The sequence below is a fragment of the Myxine glutinosa genome, chromosome 1 (genome assembly GCF_964187855.1).
Source record: "Myxine glutinosa chromosome 1, kmMyxGlut1.1, whole genome shotgun sequence".
Lineage (NCBI taxonomy): Eukaryota > Metazoa > Chordata > Myxini > Myxiniformes > Myxinidae > Myxine > Myxine glutinosa.
The window spans coordinates 222,751,315-222,774,669 of NC_136261.1; the positions used below are offsets into that span (position 1 = coordinate 222,751,315).

Genomic DNA, 23,355 nt, shown 5'->3' on the forward strand with positions numbered 1-23,355 from the left:
TGGCCAATATCTCAGGCACCTTTTGAGCTGGGAAGCTAATATTTGGACATGAGTGACCAAGTGATGTGGCTATCAAGGATATTTTTGATTTATTGATTAATCATTTCATCTATTAAGTATTTATTGATTAATCGATTAATTATTTATTGAGTAATCAATTAATTATTTAATTTTTTATAAATGACTTATTTAATTAAATTTCTAAAAGATACATCTTCGGATGAAGCACTACTGGTTTAGTTATGCGATTAGCCAATTGATTATGAAAATATTTTGTGATAATCTTTTATTGATTTTAATTATACAATTAATCAATCAATTAGTGTACACCTCTCCCTCCCAATGCAGCCTCAATGAGCTGCACTGCGGTATTGCCGGGCGCCGGAGGCGCCCCGGCAATGCCGCGCTGCAGCATATTTAATTATTTGGCATGGGGCGGTGTACTTTGAATGTATGTGTACTTGTTTGTTGTACACCGCTCCTTTCCTATGCCATCTCCAGGCATTGCAAATCGTCATTGCCGGGCACCAAAGGGGGCTCGGCAGTGACGCACGCTGAAAGAGAGTACTCAGTTTTCACTCTGGTTTCTTGTTTTCTTTCTTGGTTGTCCGGACGATATCTCAGCCATCCTTTGAGCTAGGAAGCTGAAATTTCGGCACAGTAGTGAGCAAGTCCTTTGTCAAATATGGTATTTTTTGTTTTTTGAATAATCAATTAATTGAGGAGTTATTTAATTATTAGCGTTTAATTAAGTACTTATTTAATTAATTAAATTTCATTTATCTTCTGACCATTATTAACTCAGGCACCTTTTGAGTTAGGAAGCTGATATTTGGACATGCCAATGACCAGGTGATTTGGTTGCAAAGGATATTTTTGATTTATTAATTAATCAATTAATCGATTAATTATTTAATTATTCGATTAATGACAAAAAATTTTTTTTTTTTTAAGTTACAGATTCTGATGAAATAGTGGTAGTTTATGTGTTCTCTGACCAAATTGATTAATAATTTAATTTTTTTATGATTATTATTTATTTATTTTCATTATTAATCATTTATTTATTTTCTTTCTCATTTGGCCAATATCTCAGGCACCTTTTGAGCTGGGAAGCTAATATTTGGACATGAGTGACCAAGTGATGTGGCTATCAAGGATATTTTTGATTTATTGATTAATCATTTCATCTATTAAGTATTTATTGATTAATCGATTAATTATTTATTGAGTAATCAATTAATTATTTAATTTTTTATAAATGACTTATTTAATTAAATTTCTAAAAGATACATCTTCGGATGAAGCACTACTGGTTTAGTTATGCGATTAGCCAATTGATTATGAAAATATTTTGTGATAATCTTTTATTGATTTTAATTATACAATTAATCAATCAATTAGTGTACACCTCTCCCTCCCAATGCAGCCTCAATGAGCTGCACTGCGGTATTGCCGGGCGCCGGAGGCGCCCCGGCAATGCCGCGCTGCAGCATATTTAATTATTTGGCATGGGGCGGTGTACTTTGAATGTGTGTACTTGTTTTCTTTCTTGGTTGTCCGGGCGATATCTCAGCCATCCTTTGAGCTAGGAAGCTGAAATTTTGGCACAATAGTGAGAAAGTGCTTTGTCAAAAACGGTATTTTTTTTTTTTGATTAATCAATAAATTGAGGAGTTATTTAATTATTAGCGATTAATTAAGTACTTATTTAATTAATTAAATTTCCTTTCTCTTCTGACCATTAACTCAGGCACCTTTTGAGTTAGGAAGCTGATATTTGGACATGCCAATGACCAGGTGATTTGGCTGCAAAGGATATTTTTGATTTATTAATTAATCAATTAATCGATTAATTATTTAATTATTAGATTAATGACCAAAAATTTTTTTTTTTTTAAGTTACAGATTCTGATGAAATAGTGGTAGTTTATGTGTTCTCTGACCAAATTGATTAATAATTTAATTTTTTTATGATTATTATTTATTTATTTTCATTATTAATCATTTATTTATTTTCTTTCTCATTTGGCCAATATCTCAGGCACCTTTTGAGCTGGGAAGCTAATATTTGGACATGAGTGACCAAGTGATGTGGCTATCAAGGATATTTTTGATTTATTGATTAATCATTTAATCTATTAATTATTTATTGATTAATCGATTAATTATTTATTGAGTAATCAATTAATTATTTAATTTTTTATAAATGACTTATTTAATTAAATTTCTAAAAGATACATCTTCGGATGAAGCACTAGTGGTTTAGTTATGCGATTAGCCAATTGATTATGAAAATATTTTGTGATAATCTTTTATTGATTTTAATTATACAATTAATCAATCAATTAGTGTACACCTCTCCCTCCCAATGCAGCCTCAATGAGCTGCACTGCGGTATTGCCGGGTGCCGGAGGCGCCCCGGCAATGCCGCGCTGCAGCATATTTAATTATTTGGCATGGGGCGGTGTACTTTGAATGTATCTGTACTTGTTGTACACCGCACCTTTCCTATGCCATCTCCAGGCATTGCAAATCGTCATTGCTGGGCACCGAAGGGGGCTCGGCAGTGACGCACGCTGAAAGAGAGTACTCAGTTTTCACTCTGGTTGTTTTCTTGTTTTCTTTCTTTCTTGGTTGTCCGGACGATATCTCAGCCATCCTTTGAGCTAGGAAGCTGAAATTTCGGCACAGTAGTGAGCAAGTCCTTTGTCAAATACGGTATTTTTTGTTTTTTGAATAATCAATTAATTGAGGAGTTATTTAATTATTAGCGTTTAATTAAGTACTTATTTAATTAATTAAATTTCATTTATCTTCTGACCATTATTAACTCAGGCACCTTTTGAGTTAGGAAGCTGATATTTGGACATGCCAATGACCAGGTGATTTGGCTGCAAAGGATATTTTTGATTTATTAATTAATCAATTAATCGATTAATTATTTAATTATTCGATTAATGACAAAAAAAATTTTTTTTTTTAAGTTACAGATTCTGATGAAATAGTGGTAGTTTATGTGTTCTCTGACCAAATTGATTAATAATTTAATTTTTTTATGATTATTATTTATTTATTTTCATTATTAATCATTTATTTATTTTCTTTCTCATTTGGCCAATATCTCAGGCACCTTTTGAGCTGGGAAGCTAATATTTGGACATGAGTGACCAAGTGATGTGGCTATCAAGGATATTTTTGATTTATTGATTAATCATTTCATCTATTAAGTATTTATTGATTAATCGATTAATTATTTATTGAGTAATCAATTAATTATTTAATTTTTTATAAATGACTTATTTAATTAAATTTCTAAAAGATACATCTTCGGATGAAGCACTACTGGTTTAGTTATGCGATTAGCCAATTGATTATGAAAATATTTTGTGATAATCTTTTATTGATTTTAATTATACAATTAATCAATCAATTAGTGTACACCTCTCCCTCCCAATGCAGCCTCAATGAGCTGCACTGCGGTATTGCCGGGCGCCAGAGGCGCCCCGGCAATGCCGCGCTGCAGCATATTTAATTATTTGGCATGGGGCGGTGTACTTTGAATGTATGTGTACTTGTTGTACACCGCTCCTTTCCTATGCCACCTCCAGGCATTGCAAATCGTCATTGCCGGGCACCGAAGGGGGCTCGGCAGTGACGCACGCTGAAAGAGAGTACTCAGTTTTCACTCTGGTTTCTTGTTGTACACCGCTCCTTTCCTATGCCATCTCCAGGCATTGCAAATCGTCATTGCCGGGCACCAAAGGGGGCTCGGCAGTGACGCACGCTGAAAGAGAGTACTCAGTTTTCACTCTGGTTTCTTGTTTGTTTGTTTTCTTTCTTGTTTGTTTTCTTTCTTGGTTGTCCGGACGATATCTCAGCCATCCTTTGAGCTAGGAAGCTGAAATTTCGGCACAGTCGTGAGCAAGTCCTTTGTCAAATACGGTATTTTTTGTTTTTTGAATAATCAATTAATTGAGGAGTTATTTAATTATTAGCGTTTAATTAAGTACTTATTTAATTAATTAAATTTCATTTCTCTTCTGACCATTATTAACTCAGGCACCTTTTGAGTTAGGAAGCTGATATTTGGACATGCCAATGACCAGGTGATTTGGCTGCAAAGGATATTTTTGATTTATTAATTAATCAATTAATCGATTAATTATTTAATTATTCGATTAATGACCCAAAAAAAATTTTTTTTTAAGTTACAGATTCTGATGAAATAGTGGTAGTTTATGTGTTCTCTGACCAAATTGATTAATAATTTAATTTTTTTATGATTATTATTTATTTATTTTCATTATTAATCATTTATTTATTTTCTTTCTCATTTGGCCAATATCTCAGGCACCTTTTGAGCTGGGAAGCTAATATTTGGACATAAGTGACCAAGTGATGTGGCTATCAAGGATATTTTTGATTTATTGATTAATCATTTCATCTATTAATTATTTATTGATTAATCGATTAATTATTTATTGAGTAATCAATTAATTATTTAATTTTTTATAAATGACTTATTTAATTAAATTTCTAAAAGATACATCTTCGGATGAAGCACTAGTGGTTTAGTTATGCGATTAGCCAATTGATTATGAAAATATTTTGTGATAATCTTTTATTGATTTTAATTATACAATTAATCAATCAATTAGTGTACACCTCTCCCTCCCAATGCAGCCTTAATGAGCTGCACTGCGGTATTGCCGGGCGCCGGAGGCGCCCCGGCAATGCCGCGCTGCAGCATATTTAATTATTTGGCATGGGGCGGTGTACTTTGAATGTATGTGTACTTGTTTGTTTTCTTGTTTGTTTTCTTTCTTGTTTTCTTGGTTGTCCGGGCGATATCTCAGCCATCCTTTGAGCTAGGAAGCTGAAATTTCGGCACAGTAGTGAGCAAGTCCTTTGTCAAATACGGTATTTTTTGTTTTTTGAATAATCAATTAATTGAGGAGTTATTTAATTATTAGCGTTTAATTAAGTACTTATTTAATTAATTAAATTTCATTTCTCTTCTGACCATTATTAACTCAGGCACCTTTTGAGTTAGGAAGCTGATATTTGGACATGCCAATGACCAGGTGATTTGGCTGCAAAGGATATTTTTGATTTATTAATTAATCAATTAATCGATTAATTATTTAATTATTCGATTAATGACAAAAATTTTTTTTTTTTTAAAGTTACAGATTCTGATGAAATAGTGGTAGTTTATGTGTTCTCTGACCAAATTGATTAATAATTTAATTTTTTTATGATTATTATTTATTTATTTTCATTATTAATCATTTATTTATTTTCTTTCTCATTTGGCCAATATCTCAGGCACCTTTTGAGCTGGGAAGCTAATATTTGGACATGAGTGACCAAGTGATGTGGCTATCAAGGATATTTTTGATTTATTGATTAATCATTTCATCTATTAATTATTTATTGATTAATCGATTAATTATTTATTGAGTAATCAATTAATTATTTAATTTTTTATAAATGACTTATTTAATTAAATTTCTAAAAGATACATCTTCGGATGAAGCACTAGTGGTTTAGTTATGCGATTAGCCAATTGATTATGAAAATATTTTGTGATAATCTTTTATTGATTTTAATTATACAATTAATCAATCAATTAGTGTACACCTCTCCCTCCCAATGCAGCCTCAATGAGCTGCACTGCGGTATTGCCGGGCGCCAGAGGCGCCCCGGCAATGCCGCGCTGCAGCATATTTAATTATTTGGCATGGGGCGGTGTACTTTGAATGTATTTGTACTTGTTTGTTTTCTTGTTTGTTTTCTTTCTTGTTTTCTTGGTTGTCCGGGCGATATCTCAGCCATCCTTTGAGCTAGGAAGCTGAAATTTCGGCACAGTAGTGAGCAAGTCCTTTGTCAAATACGGTATTTTTTGTTTTTTGAATAATCAATTAATTGAGGAGTTATTTAATTATTAGCGTTTAATTAAGTACTTATTTAATTAATTAAATTTCATTTCTCTTCTGACCATTATTAACTCAGGCACCTTTTGAGTTAGGAAGCTGATATTTGGACATGCCAATGACCAGGTGATTTGGCTGCAAAGGATATTTTTGATTTATTAATTAATCAATTAATCGATTAATTATTTAATTATTCGATTAATGACAAAAAAATTTTTTTTTTTAAAGTTACAGATTCTGATGAAATAGTGGTAGTTTATGTGTTCTCTGACCAAATTGATTAATAATTTAATTTTTTTATGATTATTATTTATTTATTTTCATTATTAATCATTTATTTATTTTCTTTCTCATTTGGCCAATATCTCAGGCACCTTTTGAGCTGGGAAGCTAATATTTGGACATGAGTGACCAAGTGATGTGGCTATCAAGGATATTTTTGATTTATTGATTAATCATTTCATCTATTAATTATTTATTGATTAATCGATTAATTATTTATTGAGTAATCAATTAATTATTTAATTTTTTATAAATGACTTATTTAATTAAATTTCTAAAAGATACATCTTCGGATGAAGCACTAGTGGTTTAGTTATGCGATTAGCCAATTGATTATGAAAATATTTTGTGATAATCTTTTATTGATTTTAATTATACAATTAATCAATCAATTAGTGTACACCTCTCCCTCCCAATGCAGCCTCAATGAGCTGCACTGCGGTATTGCCGGGTGCCGGAGGCGCCCCGGCAATGCCGCGCTGCAGCATATTTAATTATTTGGCATGGGGCGGTGTACTTTGAATGTATGTGTACTTGTCTTTCTTTCTTGTTTGTTTGTTTTCTTGTTTGTTTGTCCGGACGATATCTCAGCCATCCTTTGAGCTAGGAAGCTGAAATTTCGGCACAATAGTGAGCAAGTCCTTTGTCAAAAACGGTATTATTTTTTTTTGATTAATCAATAAATTGAGGAGTTATTTAATTATTAGCGATTAATGAAGCACTTATTTAATTAATCAAATTTCCTTTCTCTTCTGACCATTAACTCAGGCACCTTTTGAGTTAGGAAGCTGATATTTGGACATGCCAATGACCAGGTGATTTGGCTGCAAAGGATATTTTTGATTTATTAATTAATCAATTAATCGAGTAATTATTTAATTATTCGATTAATGGCAAAAAATTTTTTTTTTTAAAGTTACAGATTCTGATGAAATAGCGGTAGTTTATGTGTTCTTTGACCAAATTGATTAATAATTTAATTTTTTTATGATTATTATTTATTTCTTTTCATTATTAATCATTTATTTATTTTCTTTCTCATTTGGCCAATATCTCAGGCACCTTTTGAGCTGGGAAGCTAATATTTGGACATGAGTGACCAAGTGATGTGGCTATCAAGGATATTTTTGATTTATTGATTAATCATTTCATCTATTAATTATTTATTGATTAATCGATTAATTATTTATTGGGTAATCAATTAATTATTTAATTTTTTATAAATGACTTATTTAATAAAATTTCTAAAAGATACATATTCGGATGAAGCACTAGTGGTTTAGTTTTGCGATTAGCCAATTGATTATGAAAATATTTTGTGATAATCTTTTATTGATTTTAATTATACAATTAATCAATCAATTCGTGTGCACCTCTCCCTCCCAATGCAGCCTCAATGAGCTGCACTGCGGTATTGCCGGGCGCCGGAGGCGCCCCGGCAATGCCGCGCTGCAGCATATTTAATTAATTGGCATGGGGCGGTGTACTTTGAATGTATTTGTACTTGTTTGTTTGTTTTCTTGCTTTCATGTTTGTTTGTCCGGACGATATCTCAGCCATCCTTTGAGCTAGGAAGCTGAAATTTCGGCACAGTAGTGAGCAGGTCCTTTGTCAAAAACGATATTTTTTGTTTTTTAAATAATCAATGAATTGAGTTATTTAATTATTAGCGATTAATTAAGTACTTATTTCATTAATCAAATTTCCTTTCTCTTCTGACCATTAACTCAGGCACCTTTTGAGTTAGGAAGCTGACATTTGGACATGCCATTGACCAGGTGATTTGGCTGCAAAGGCTATTTTTGATTTATTAATTAATCAATTAATCGATTAATTATTAAATTATTCGATTAATGACAAAAAATATATATAAAAATTTCAGTTACAGATTCTGATGAAATGGTGGTGGTTTATGTGTTCTGTGACCGAAATGATTAGTAATTTAATTTTTGAATGATTATTATTTATTTATTTTCATTATTAATCATTTATTTATTTTCTTTCTCATTTGGCCAATATCTCAGGCACCTTTTGAGCTGGGAAGCTAATATTTGGACATGACAGTGACCAAGTGATGTGGCTATCAAGGATATTTTTGATTTATTGATCAATTATTTATTGATTTATCGATTAATTATTTATTGATTAATCAATTAATTATTTTAAAATTTTTATTACTGAGTTATTTATTTACATTTCTCAAAGATACATCTTCGGATGAAGCACTAGTGGTTTAGTTATGCTATTAGCCAATTGATTAAGAAAATATTTTGTGATAATCTTTTATTGATTTTAATTATACAATTAATCAATCGATTAGTGTACACCTCTCCCTCCCAATGCAGCCTCTATGAGCTGCACTGCGGTATTGCCGGGTGCCGGAGGCGCCCCGGCAATGCCGCGCTGTAGGATATTTAGTTATTTGGCATGGGGGCGGTGTACTTTGAATGTATCTGTACTTGTTTTTGATTTATTGATTAATAATTTAATCGATTAATTATTTATTGATTAATCAATTAATTATTTAATTTTTTATTAATGACTTATTTAATTAAATTTCTAAAAGATACATCTTCGGATGAAGCACTGGTGGTTTAGTTATGCTATTAGGCAATTGATTAAGAAAATATTTTGTGATAATCTTTTATTAATTTTAATTATACAATTGATCAATCAATTAGTGTGCACCTCTCCCTCCCAATGCAGTCTCTATGAGCTGCACTGCGGTATGGCCGCCGCGGCAATGCCGCGCTGTAGGATATTTAATTATTTGGCATGGGGCGATGTACTTTGAATGTATCTGTACTTGTTTTAAATGCTTTAAAAATACAAGGAATTAATTGCAATATTATGTTTCTGTTTGAACACCTTGAAGATCCTTATTAATGGAAGTATACTTTGTGTTTTATCTTTGCACATCTCTGATCCATTTTATTAATTTTCTAGTTTTGGTATCATTTCTTGTGCTTATATATTTCGAGGTGCTACCAATGCTATTTTAGTTAAAAGTTTGATTGTGTATGCTTGTTTATCTACAGCTCCAAAGGTGTACAGCTTCAGCTCTGGGCTTGCCGACGTTAATGTATCGAACAAGGATGGAAGGGTTTTGAAGGTATGGCTGTTGAGACAGCATTTTCAAGTCTGTTTTGTAATTGCATGGTTTTTATGCACAACTGCAATCTGAAATACTCCAAACATTTTTATGCTTCCACCGCCAAAGTCGCCGGAGGCATTATGTTTTTGGGTTGTCCGTCAGTCCATGTGTCCATGATAGATTTTCGTTACCACGATAACTTGAGAATGGTTGAAGGGATCTAAGTCAAACTTGATACAGGTATGAGGTATGTATAAGGATGTAAAGATGGACTGATGATATTTTGGAGTCACAAGGTCAAAGGTCATGTTGGGTAGAAATTCTGTTCCTGTGCTAACTTGTGAACCAGTGATGGAATTTTGACCAAACTTGGTATAGGTATATATTGTGATGCAAAGATGAACCGATTACATTTCGTCATCAAGAGGTCAAAGGTCAGAGGTCATGTCAGTTAAAAATGTGATACTTGAGAACAGCTAAAGGGATTACAATCAAACTTGGTACAAGTATGTATAATGATGTAATGTGGACGTAGGCATATTGGTCGATGCCGTTACATCGGTTGACGTCGTGACATTTGGTCAACGTCGTGTCATCAAAGAGTACCATTCTAGTTTTGAGATGCTTATTTTGCCTTTGTATATTTTATTCTTAGAAATCCATTTTCACCATGTACGATCGAGAGCAAGTACAAGTGTAACAACTGATTTCTCAAATATAACTATCGCTCTCCTGATTTAAAAAAACTTTCAACTACTACTACATACTATACTACATCTGCAAGTACTACATACTGTCGTGCGACTCCGGTTAACACTAGAGACTGCGGAAGACCGGAACGGCTTCAATGGAGGCGATGACCAAACACGGATTTCACTATCAAACGCGGGAGGAAGAAGGAAAATGGAAGGCTGCGGCAAAAGCTTAACTGCGGACACTCCGATCCTGTAGAGGGATTAACTCAAGCGGGCACAGGTTTTGAATGGGAAAGGAAAATAATACACGGGTTTATTGAACAGAAGGCAGGGACAGGAAAATGCGATAATAAATCTAAAACTCCTAAATTGGGATCCCACACACCGACTTCGAATACAGACGAGGGAATATGAATACGAAAGAAAATGTCTCGTCGTGTAAAGTGTATACGCGGAGCTCGGGCTTATCTGGCTCTTGTCGTCTTGTCTCCGCTGCCCACACGCGGCTTCGTTCGGCCCCGATGCACTCACGAGGCCTCGCTCCAAGCGCCACAAGGCCTCGCTCCAAGCGCCACAAGGCCTCGCTCCAAGTGCCACAAAGCCTCGCTCCAAGTTCCAAAGCACCCACGAGGTCCCTCGCTCCAGCACTACAGCACCGAGCACCGCTCCAAGCACAAGCGCCGCTCCAAGCACCACAAGGTCCCACAGCAGGTAAAGCACCGCGCGTCCAACGCAGGCTAGCGGCTCCAAGCGAGGTCGATCTTCACACACGATCGGCCTGCCACGCCCCAGTCAGCTCTCCCGAAGCAAACGTGCAAGAACAAGCGAACTCCACTCGGGCTATATCTCAACTCAACTCGGGCTGCGCAAGACCAAGCGCCGGATGTCCAAAAGGGCTAGCTGCGCAAACAAGAGCACGAACCGCAAGAGACTCTCCAGACCAACTCTCTCCCTCTCTCTCCGCATCTAAATGGCGTTTGGCGCTCTCTTAAATAACCTTGCTGGTGACATCACGTCAGCCTTGGCGCGCTACCCAATCAGTGCCCTCCACTGACTTGCTGGTTGGAGGTTCACGCCTACCGCGCCACCCCAACTCTCGTCCCCTGTTCCGTGGTCATAGCGCATGGCACTCGAGGTGGATAGGCCTGTCGGAGGTGTAAATGGCGGCGGCCATGCGGCGGTGTCCAGGCCTGGTTTCCTTCTGAAGTCATGTCAGGGGAAGGGAATCATTTAGTGTTGCGCTAGGGACCTATCTATGGTGTCTACAGGTGTGCATTGCCATAAGGGACAAAGGTTTGGCTGACCAGGTGAGACATACAGGGGCTTTATTCTTTAATCCCTAACTCTAACACGAACATCATGGTATGCTCACAAGTACACTTCTTACCCGACAAAACGCCTACACATGAAACGTATTACAGGGTAGATTTCTTACCGCGACAGACGAAGCACGTTACCTACACAGATCTATCTGGCTCTACATGTCACTACCCCCACCGACATAACAATGCTATTCCAACTCTGCATCCTTCCCTTTTTATTTTTGGAAACTTTCGGACAAGGAGATTAATTATTTGTAGTTTTGATGGTATAATTAGGAAGGCTACCATAATAAGACCTTTGTTGTTAAAAAATATATATCCTAAGACTTGTATTGTATCTACTATCTAGGTCTACAAGGACAATACAAGAACAGCACTCAGAAGAGTGCATACCTCTGCCAGGCTGAACAGTTTACATTTTGTATCCCACCGATGGACCAGATCTGATGATCTAATCAGCTTGTTCTTGTCACATACCCAACTAATACACTTTGTTTTGTCATAACTCATCCACAACCTATCACCACCTATCATGCTTTTTGTCGTTTTTGTTCCCATCTCTCAATGGTGAAGAATCACTTAAATTAAAAAATTCTCTGATCTGGATCTTCTCCAAAATCGAATAAATTCTTCCTTGTTGGACACCAAACTTGTCCACCAAATTTCGTCTGAATCCATCCATAACTTTTTGTGAGATATCGTGCTCGCAGACAGACATACAGGCAGACAGGGGTGAAAGTATAACCTCAGGCCACCTTTGGTGACTGAGATAATAAACTTAAATTTTCAGAACAAGCAACTAGTGTAACATTTTTCATTCCAATTCTGAAGTTGAAAGATAAGTTATTTAATGTTTAATCAACATTATATGGCTATTTTTTTTTAAAACTAAATACACCATTCTGTTTTGTTGTACAAGCTTTGAGTGGGGCAGCTTTCACTGTCAATAGTCGTATTTGGGAAGTTATATCTTTAATATAAAGCAGAAGTGTCCGTCTGTCCCCGAACTACTCCCTCAGTTTTGGGGCTTTTCCCTAAAAACCTTCTGTGGAATATTTTGCGATCCCAAGGTGGGTAGGAGGTGTCATAAATTTCTCAATACATTATGATTTTGATTTTCCATCTGTACAAAGTGTTACCTATCACCCCTTGCTTGTCGGCAAATTTGACCGTTTCGTCACATTTGGCAGATTTGTCACATCAGAACGGCGTCTATATTTGTTTACCTATATTTGTTTGTAACATTGCATTTTGTTATATTAATGCTATAGTATTAATTTGTGATTGGAATTATGCTGTTTGAAATATAGAGGTTGAGTTCAAAGCAGAATGAGGAAATGATGCGAGGGTTTCCATCCGTGACATTTGCGGACTCGCCATTTGCAGTTTCACCATTTTCCCTCATATGGAAACATTCAGCTGCAGTTTCCCCCCCCCCCCTAAGTCCTTCATGAACCGGCTGTCAATGCCTGACATTTGACTGAAGGTGGCACAGGAATGTGGAAATTATTGGTTCATGGTTTAGCATTCGCCGTTTCTGCATTGTCTGTTTGCATAAAATGGCCTCCCACCGGGCGCTCATGTGGACCATCGAGTATAAGGGCTGTATCTGGTTTCTGATTTGACAGAGCAATTGGTTGGTAAATAAGGGACGAGTAGGGATCCGAAGTTTGCAGGGTAACCCCTCCCACCCACCTGGTGACATGGAGGATGACATGGATAAATGGTGCCGAGTTAATTTTTTAATAGTATATTAAATGTGTTTCCCAATCATGTTCATCCATTTAAGAGTGCTTTAAATGCCAGTTTCCCCTTCTACATGTTACCGGATTTTGTCGCAGGTTGTGACCACAGTGTGGACATTCTTGTTCAAATATATTTGAGGTTGGGCCATTATCAAGGTTAAAAATATTAACACCTTTTTTAAGTATACCATCTGTGCATGCTTGTACCAATTATTTGCACATTGTTATAAAGCCATGCATATATGTATGAGTAGTAATAGTTGTTTATTTTTCCACTCCCTTTCCCTACCCTGCCTCAAACACCTTTGTAAAACTTTAACTCTGTTAAAATATTAATGAAAAACTATCACTAACAGATTTATAGACATTTTGGGTCTCTATTTTGGGCATGCTCCTCTGCTGTCTTGAAGGATGGTGGCAAGTTAGTAATGCAAAATGATGAGAACAGAATCTGCAGACACCTTTGTTATAATTCTCATCCATTAGTTGTTGATAAACCACCATTTTGATTTGTCTAAAACAGAATATTGAACATACTAGCAAGTTGGCCGTGCCCACACGGGATTCTAAACGGGGTAGGGTTGTAGACTGCAAAAATACAAATGGCGTCTTCTGTCATCAAGCCGGCAAGCTGGGAGCAACAATTGGCATTTTATCCCAGATCTGATGCAATTTAAATGCTCTAATGGCAGCGAGATGCTCCATTTGAAACTGGTTGTTTGATTATATGCACCTTTTTATGGCTATAATTTGTAATTAAAATTTGTATTAGTGTCAAAGCCAGTGATCAATTGCAAATTACTAGTAGTAGGATATAATATGGTCCTATTAAAAAAAAATTCCATTAACTGATATGGCAACATTTATCTTGCTACTCAAATATTGTTTATTTGCAAATATGTGAGCTGGTCAGGTCACTTGGGGTACCACTTGCAACATATTACTTTTGTTTTTGCAACCCTTTTTGCAGCTTGTGGTTCCACCTGACTTGGAAAAGAGGATCCGTGAGATGATCAACCAGCGGAATGCAGCAAAGGCCTGTGTAGGCACGGCCTCCTTTCGCCTCTCTGCAAAAAAGCTGCAGGTGTCCTGATAAGTGTAATTATCAAATAAATGAATGCCTTTCACATTACCTTTTGCATTCAAAGTTTGACACCATCTGGGGTGCAATTTATATTTTGATTATATGTGAAGAATCAAACACACTATGGTGTAGAGGTAGCACAATTAACGTTGAGCTTGGCTAGTCTGGATTTAATCATTGGCCTAACGATAAACTGCCAGTTGATGCTTTGCCGGCAGGGTGTTTCATCCCTGTGTATGCCGTCCATTGGTTGAATGATAAACTAGGTGCCCTGTCTGTTGTTATTATTATTATTTAGAAAACGTGAAATATCCCACTGTGTATTTTGTGCCGAGCTGGCAAGGTATTACTAGTATCCTGGCCAAATTCCAAATTCCGACTACCTCCACACTAGCCTGGTGTTGGCTTAGCGGTTAGGGTGCTGGCTTGGGATCCGAGGATCCTTGGTTCGAATCCCGGTCGATCGCTGAATTAACGCCAGGGGGGTTGACTCAGCCTGTCATCCTTCCGAGGTCGACAAATTGAGTACCAGCTTGCTGGGATGAATGATCCCGGTGTGTACCCCGATTTAGAATAGGTACATCGTATCTCTGCGCATCGTAAGAGGTGACTAAGGGTTGGCGTCAGGAAGGGCATCCGGCCATAAAAAGCATTGCCTCAAACAGGGAACCATAATTGTCATGGGCCCCGCAAGGCTATCCCCCACTCTAGCAGGGAAAAATGGCCTTAAAACGATCATTCATTCATTCATTCATTCACACACAGGGATACATACAAGGAACTTTAACACAGGTGGAGGCCATTTGGCCCATCATGCTCGTGCTACATTCACACCCCATTTATCCAGTCAATTCGTTTAATTATCATATAACTTCAGGTGAGCACCAGGCCTGGCTAGCCAGTTCATGGAAGACTTGGGTAAAAATGTTCCCCGTCTGACGCCACAAAAAGGTGGGAATTGTGTGTGTGTGTGTGTGTGTGTGTGTGTGTGTGTGTGCATGCGTGTGCGTGTGCGCGCGTGTGTGTGTGTGTGCAAGTTGTTGTTGTTGGCTGCTATTTGCAGACATGGGTGGCTTTTAGGAGATGGAACAGAGACCTACGAGGACGTCACCTTCAGATAACATTAAAGAGGTCTACACAGCTTTAAAGACCACGATACACAGTCACCGCAGAAGTTCCCGTGGAATCCCACACCAAGTCATGGTCCCCTACAAAAAAAGATTGTGTGACTGCTGCCAGGATACTCGCTCAACAGATCTTAGTTGACCGAGCGGAACCAATTGTTGTGTAACTGATTCCTGCGATCTATAAATCCCATTAAAATCCAGACAATCACAGACAGCTGCCTTACATCGCCATCAAAATGGACAGAATAAGTCGAAACACGACTTCTTTATAAACGTGGTGTTTACTAACAGGCAGGTATTTGCAGGTACACATTCACCTTATGCCCTAATCAGACACCCGTGCGATCAGATCCTTATTCGGTCAATTAGCAACTTTACGTTAACATTGGCACAAATCATGCATCCTATGTGAAAAGAGATGGGTGAGGGGCAAGATTGAGATAAGAGATAAGGAAAGAAAAAAATGGGACGTGTCGAGCCCCTACATACCTTGTGCTAGCCTGGTTGAGCTAGCACCACCTGAAAGCTCTGACTGGATGGTCCTTCAGCCTGGAATCCCTCGCGCTCCTCTCTTGGTCCTATCTGTGAACTCGATGCAGTGGCATAAACTCTATGCAGGTTTTTGGCGTGAAAATGCTTTGTGTGCGAGGAGATGGATGGATGGGTGTGTGGGTTGGGGGGGGGGGGGGGGCAGTGGAAGGGGAGGGAATGCAGCCAGATGGTGGGAATGTAGTGATCAATACTCAAGATGGTGTGCCAGGACGAGAGGCGAAGGATGTGTGTGTGAACGAGAAAGAGGCACGAGAATGAGAGGAAAAGTGAAAGAAGCAAGAACAGACAGAAACAATATAATACTATTTTGCCATATATGGATGCATCTGCCTTCTGTGATAGAATTAGGTCATTTGTAGTACATCTGACAGTACAGCACACAAATAGGTGGTTGTGGAAGGGAAATCGCAGCCAGAGGTACTCCTGAGATTTGGAGGGATGAGAGCGGTACACAGATGATGGGAAATTGAGTTCTTGATGTAAACTGCAGCTCCACCACCTCCACATGGTCTGGCACGTCGAAATCGAGAAGACCATAGTTGAGGAGAGGCAGAGGAAAATTCTGTGGGAAAATTAAATCCGTTCTTCTATTTTAAAGCAGATACTATCCGTTCTAGCAACAAGCAGCCTAGTTTTGAAGGATGTGGAACAACGTACCTGATATGATGAAGTAAACCATTTTAATCCCACACTCCCTGCAAAACCGATTAGTTTTGAGGATCCCAACGTCAGCAAAACCAAATACTGATACCACGATTTGGATAGACTTGAAGAAAGACAGCGATGTGTGAATGTGATGGGAGAGTGGGTGTGTCTTTTTGCAAGGATCCAATAATTAAACAAAGCAAGAAAATAAGAGAAAAGCAGTATGTTAGACATTTGGAAATTAGGATATATGAAGATAAATAACATTTTAATATCGTCATTTAAAGCATTTGAGTTGACATATTGTGACGTGACATGAGCAGAAAGAAAGGTTTTGGGACTAAATGAGTGATAGATTGAGGGGGTTTTTTGTTCTTGAGGAGAAGACTGTGAGTGAGGGGTGGGATTGAGAGTGACAAGATTGAGTATGACAGAAGGGTGAGGAAAGAAAGTGATAGTGAAGGACTTTAATGACGAAGCATAGTGTACTGAACACGTGGCCAACGAAAGAATGAAACAGCATTCCGTGGAGAACATACCTCTGTCAAGCAGAACTGTCTACGTTTTGGATCCAACTTATAGGCCGGATCTGGATTTGGACCTGATCCAAAATCGAATTGGCTTGTTCTTGTCACCTACCCAATGAATGCATCCACCAAGTTTTGTCATGATCTGTCCAAAACTTTTTGAAATATCACTGTTGCCCCCACGCCCAATGGTGAAGAATTACTTTAACAAAAGTGAAAAAGTTTTGGTATCTGGATCCGTAGCTTTACCAAAATCAAATCAATTTGTCCTTGTCAAACACCCAAACTGTCCACCTAGTTTCGTCTGAATCAGTCCATAACTTTTGAGATATCATCCACCTAGTTTCATAAGTACATATATGGTTTTTGACCCTGTCACTCAATGGTGAAGAATGAATCACTTGAAAAATTCTTGTGACAGTGTCCGAATCTGGATCTTCACCAAAATCAAATCGATTCGTCCTTGTTAAACTCAACGTGTCCACCAAATTTTGTCTGAATCCATCCATAACTTTTTAAGATATATTGCTCACAGACAGACAGACAGCCAGGGGTGAAAACATAACCCCATCCACCTTTGGTGGTGGAGGTAATGATTCCATCAAAACATGTGGTAATAGGTCTTTTAAAAAGTATCAGGAAGACATTGGAATAATAGTGGAAAGAGTGATGTAAAGAGATGGTGGGAGTCAAAAATTATGAATCAGTGTGAGGATAAGGGGTTAAATTGGTGAGGCAATACACTGCTGCCAAAGTCATATAAATTTTTAAGTCTTTGTTTCAGATGGGATAGCCAAATAGGCCAATCGGTTTATTTACTTATTTTATTTTAATTTTTTGTAATCCCTATTTACTTTTTGTTTTTCCCAGGATGTGTATCAGTCATTGCATGCAACAGGCTTCAACCACGAGCACATAGATACTGCCATGACAGCTACGTTGGCTTACGGGGGTGATCTGCGTACTGCGCTTGATTGGCTCTGCCTAAATCTGCCTGATGGTATGCGATTCACCAAGTCACTTTTGCTTTTTGAAATTATGAAATGTTTGTATAGTCCGATGGATTTTGAGTGAATAGATACAATGATAAATCATTTTATTGAACATAATTTTTCATTGAATATCAACTTTTATTTTGCTAATGTGGCATAATAAAATTCAGTTCTTCACTTCCTTGAAGCTATTTGAATCATAAAGAATAAATTTGCAATTGGTCATTTCACTTTCCAAAGGGGGAAAATGACAACAATAAAAACACATGTCATTAATGGATTTGGATTATGGATTTTTTTCTATCCTGCCTGCTATAAAATATAATGGCCCATACAGTGCCTTCAGAAAGTATTCACACATTCTTGACTTTGTTACATTTTGTTATGTTACAGCCTGAATTTAAAATTTATAATATTGAGATTTTTTTGGTAACTGATCTTCACATCTATATTATAATAGGCTACTGAGGAGCGATTGGAGAGGCGAGTGAGGAACGATTGGAGAGGCGAGTGAGGAGCGATTGGAGAGGCGAGTGAGGCACGATTGGAGAGGAGTGTGAGGCGCGATTGGAGAGGCGTGTGAGGGATTGGAGAGGAGAGGAGAGGAGTGTGAGGGATTGGAGAGGTGAGGGATTGGAAAGGAGAGGAATGTGAGGGATTGGAGAGGAGAGGAGTGCTAGGTGGAGAGAGGAGAGTGTCAGGTGGAGACAGGAGAGTGTGTCAGGTGGAGAGGCGTGAGGGGTCACATATTATGTGAAATAAATAAATTGTGTTCATTACACCACTTCTGGATCTGATGACTTGCCAGTAACCATTTTGTAAAAATGAATGTGCAGCATCTAACTCAATATGTCGAAATGTCACACACATCCATGCCCGTGGGATTCCCACGGGTGACCCCGCTCGTCTATATTATAATAGGCTACGGTGATTCTGTCTGCCTGTCTGTCTCTCCGGGGGTGTGGCTTACTCCGTTTACAGAGTAGCTCCACCCATTCTTGGAGAGGCTTCATATAAACAAATATCCACCACTTTATTAACTCGAATAGCTTTGAGGCCTGTTTAGTTAGGCCCGTGCTGTCTTGCTATCTCTCACAGGTTTATTTCAACTCATTCGATATATCATTTCACTTTTAACAGTCGCTAACATAGTTTTAGACTCGGTTGAAAAAAAACGGGAAGAAAATCCGATGAAAGTTTCCGTTTATAGAACGAAATGAATTCTCAAAGGCCTGTAACATAAAGCCCATTCATTGAGTCACCCTCACGATTTTATATCGAATTCACCATCTGATTTAATTTTTATCGATGGTTTTAGACTCGGTGTCAGAAATGAGAACATTCACGCACACACGGGAAAATGCAGAGATATATTTTTTAAAATCGCACCACGATGATACACGAAAATACACCGCCTAAAATAAGTCGGGGAAAATGTCGACATATATTAAAAATTCGCTTTTTCTTTTCCGTTAAGATATATTACTTTTACTTTTGATGACAGTCGTCACAAAAACGTCAACAATGATGCCGACATATATTTCTTCGTTCTAATTTCATTCAACATTATTATCCGGAAGTAAAATATGTTTCAGGAAATTACCAAGAGATATTTCTTCGTTTTTTTTTTTTTTAGTTAGTTATGTGTACATACACTTTAAATAGGCTTCTTTGAAATCTAGAATGACTCAACCGGAATCGACGCGGGACTATGTATCATACACCGCCCAAATAGCTCAAAATGTCGACATATATGAAAAAATTGCTTTTTCTTTTCCGTTAAGATGTATTACTTTTGCGTTTGATGACAGTCGTCACAAAAACGTCAACAATTATGCCGACATATATTTCTTCGTTCTCATTTCATTCAATGGTATTATCCGGAAGTAAAGGTTCACGTGTTCATTTCACGTGTGCACGTACACTTTAAAAACAACCTTTAGAGGCCATTTCCCCCCGCAAAGCGGGGGTTGGCCTTTCTCGGGAACCGTGGTTGTTGTTGTTTTTCGGTCCCCTTTTTGAAGCAATGTTTTACGGCCGGATGCCCTTCCTGACGCCAACCCTTTTTGCCGCCTTTAACGACAAACAGGGAATTACCAGTGAACTGGTACTCAATTAGCCGACCTCGGAAGGATGACAGGCTGGGCACGTAAAAGTGTGCACGTACACTTTAAAGAAGATTATTTGAAATCTTTGATTTTTAAAACGTCATTTTGTATTCTGTAACGAAAAGAGTAACATTGGTCTTCCCGGGAGAGATAAGTGTTAAGTGATGTTCTTATACACCGCCCAAAAGACGTGTGTGTGTGTGTGTGTGTGTGTGTGTGTGTGTGTGTGTGTGTGTGTGTGTGTGTGTGTGTGTGTGTGTGTGTGTGTGTGTGTGTGTGTGTGTGTATATGTGCATGTGTGTGTGTGTATATGTGCGTGTGTGTGTGTGTATATGTGCGTGTGTGTGTGTATATGTGCGTGTGTGTGTGTATATGTGCGTGTGTGTGTGTATATGTGCGTGTGTGTGTGTATATGTGCGTGTGTGTGTGTATATGTGCGTGTGTGTGTGTGTATATGTGCGTGTGTGTGTGTATATGTGCGTGTGTGTGTGTATATGTGCGTGTGTGTGTGTATATGTGCGTGTGTGTGTATATGTGCGTGTGTGTGTGTATATGTGCGTGTGTGTGTGTACATGTGCGTGTGTGTGTGTATATGTGCGTGTGTGTGTATATATATGTGCGTGTGTGTGTATATATGTGCGTGTGTGTGTATATGTGCGTGTGTGTGCGTGTGTGTATGTATATATGTGTGACGTGTGTGGATGTATATATGTGTATATATATGTGCATATATGTGGATGTATATGTGTGGATATATATATGTGCATATATGTGGATGTATGTGTGTGGATGTATATATGTGCATATATATGTGCATATATATTGTTGTGGATCTCCCGAAGCCTGTTCCCATTACAAAGGGGGGATTAAACCCCTTTTTTCCCCCTGGGTCTTCGGGTCCGTGAGACCGAATCGCCACTTCCGGGCAAACGTGAAAAAGGGTATTGGGACAAATTCGCACGTACCTTTGGTACCCACGCTGCCACGAAAGCGGGGATCGAACCTCGCACAAGCCACGCTTAATCGAGTACACCCGAGCGGTATGCGTATCACGTGACTCGTGCTGTTACTTTTATTGGAACCCGATATTCGAGCAGTTTTATTCGTGCCAAGCCAATGGATGGAAGGGACAGGATGGTCAAATCAGAGGAAGAACACTATTTATTTACACTATTATGTACAATGATAATGATGAAGGAAAGGGGGACACAGAGCAGAAGCTTAACCAGTTTAACACATTTTCCCAGACACGGGCCCAATCACTCACACGGGGAAATGGAAGAAGAGAAGAATGTTTGCGCGCCAAGCGCGCTTCGCCATCAGTCGCTCCGGGGCAGCTCGCCCGACGTGGCTCTCCGATGTTCGCGGCACGTACACAGGCGAAGGCAGGCAGGAGGAAATCGCGTGTTTGTGGCCCGGCGCGGGTTGTCATCTCGAGCGCGCGATTAATACAGTGCAGAGCGCAGGGCACGAGGAAAGTTCGTGTACAATCGGCAATTCAATTCGTTCGTCCTGCAGCTCCACTCGCGTTCTCAAGCTCAACCCAACTCATTCTCACGGGGAACTGTAAATCGTCTCACAGGGAACTGTAACTTGCACACGACTCTGGCCGAGAACTTCTCTTACTCAACTCGTGGGCTGCGCGACTCATCTGACCTCGGAACTGCCATCTCGGAACTGAGGTGGGGGGCTCGGAGCAGGGTTATATGGCCCCGGCCCGACTCGAATGTTCCAAACCCCGCCTCTGGTCGTCGTGGTTAGCCACTCCCCTCGAGCCCTGATTGGCGGCTCGTTGCTTACCGGCCACTCCCCCTGCAACTCGTCCCTTCGGCCTTGGTAGACTTGCCCAGGCCTGCCGCGTGGCATCCCAGCGCCAAACCAAAAGCACCAAAGCAAAGCGCCAAAAGAACACCTAAGCTCACTGGCCTACTCAACGCAAAACTAAACACAGGAAAGGACTACGCTTACATTCATTAAGAAGTAACTGAACTATCGCGAGGCTTCATGTTGTGATACAACTAACTAAGAGGGAGAATTAACCTTTATTCCAAAACCGCAACAATATTGTGTGTGTGTGTGTGTGTGTGTGTGTGTGTGTGTGTGTGTGTGTGTGTGTGTGTGTGTGTGTGTGTGTGTGTGTGTGTGTGTGTGTGTGTGTGTGTGTGTGTGTGTGTGTGTGTGTGTGATGTGTGTGTGTGATGTGTATACATGTGTTTATATGTGTGTCTGCATGTGTATGTATGTATGTATGTATGTCTGTATGTGTGTATACATGTGTGTGTGTGTGTGTGTGTATACGTGTGTGTGTGTGTGTGTGTGTGTGTGTATACATGTGTGTGTGTGTATGTGTATGTATATATGTGTGTGTGTTAGTGTACATGTGTGGATGTGTTTGTTTGTGTGTGTGTGTGTGTGTGTGTGTGACCCACTCTCCCCCGTGTGCGTGATGTGGGAGCGAGAGGATTTGAGCTCTTAAAGTCACATTTTACATGCGATGTAATGACACATTTCAAAGTGTATTTCCCATGTGCACGCACAATCGCACATGCATTCACATGTTATCAGAAGTAAATATACATTGCCAGTAACCATTTTGTGTAACTGTATGTGCAGGTGCAGCATCTAACTCAATATGTCGAAATGTCACACACGTTCATGTCCGTGGGATTCCCACGCGTGACCCCAACCCCACTAGTAATAAATACTCCATAAAATATTGTTACGTCTGTGGGGGTAGATGGCGGAATCCCATAGTAAAGATAGGAATTTATAGTTATAGCATGAAGAAGGCTTAGATCTGGGTAAGGGTATAAAACAATTTCTAAAGTGTTGAAAGTTCCCAAGAGCACAGTGAGCTCCATCATTAGGAAATGGAAAGAATATGCACCTACCCAGACTCTTCCTAAAGCTGGCCGTCTGACCAAACTGAACAACTGGGCAAGAAGGACCTTAGTTAGGGAGGTGACCAAGAATCCAATGACCACTCTGACAGAACTACAAAGATCCTTGGCTGAGATGGGAGAACCTGACAGAAGGACAACAGTCTCTGCAGCCCTTCACAAATGTAGGCTTTATGGGAGAGTGGCCAGACGGAAACCACACTTGAGAAAAAGGCACATGACAGCACACCTGAAGTTTGCAAAAAGACACATGAATGGCTCAAAGCATGAGGGAAAATATTCTGTGGTCTGATGAGATGAAAATTCGACTCTTTTGCCTGAATGCAAAGCACTACATTTGTTG

General features: G+C 38.7%; 1 protein-coding gene across 1 annotated transcript in view; it reads left to right on the forward strand.

Moving 5' to 3' along the window:
• Window positions 1-23,355, forward strand: part of LOC137434449 (ATP-dependent RNA helicase DHX29) — a 232,505-nt gene that overhangs the window by 45,573 nt on the left and 163,577 nt on the right. The window contains 3 exon segments of the mRNA XM_078784089.1: window positions 9,260-9,333; window positions 14,048-14,161; window positions 17,883-18,012. Of these exon segments, the coding sequence (XP_078640215.1) occupies window positions 9,260-9,333; window positions 14,048-14,161; window positions 17,883-18,012 (318 nt within the window).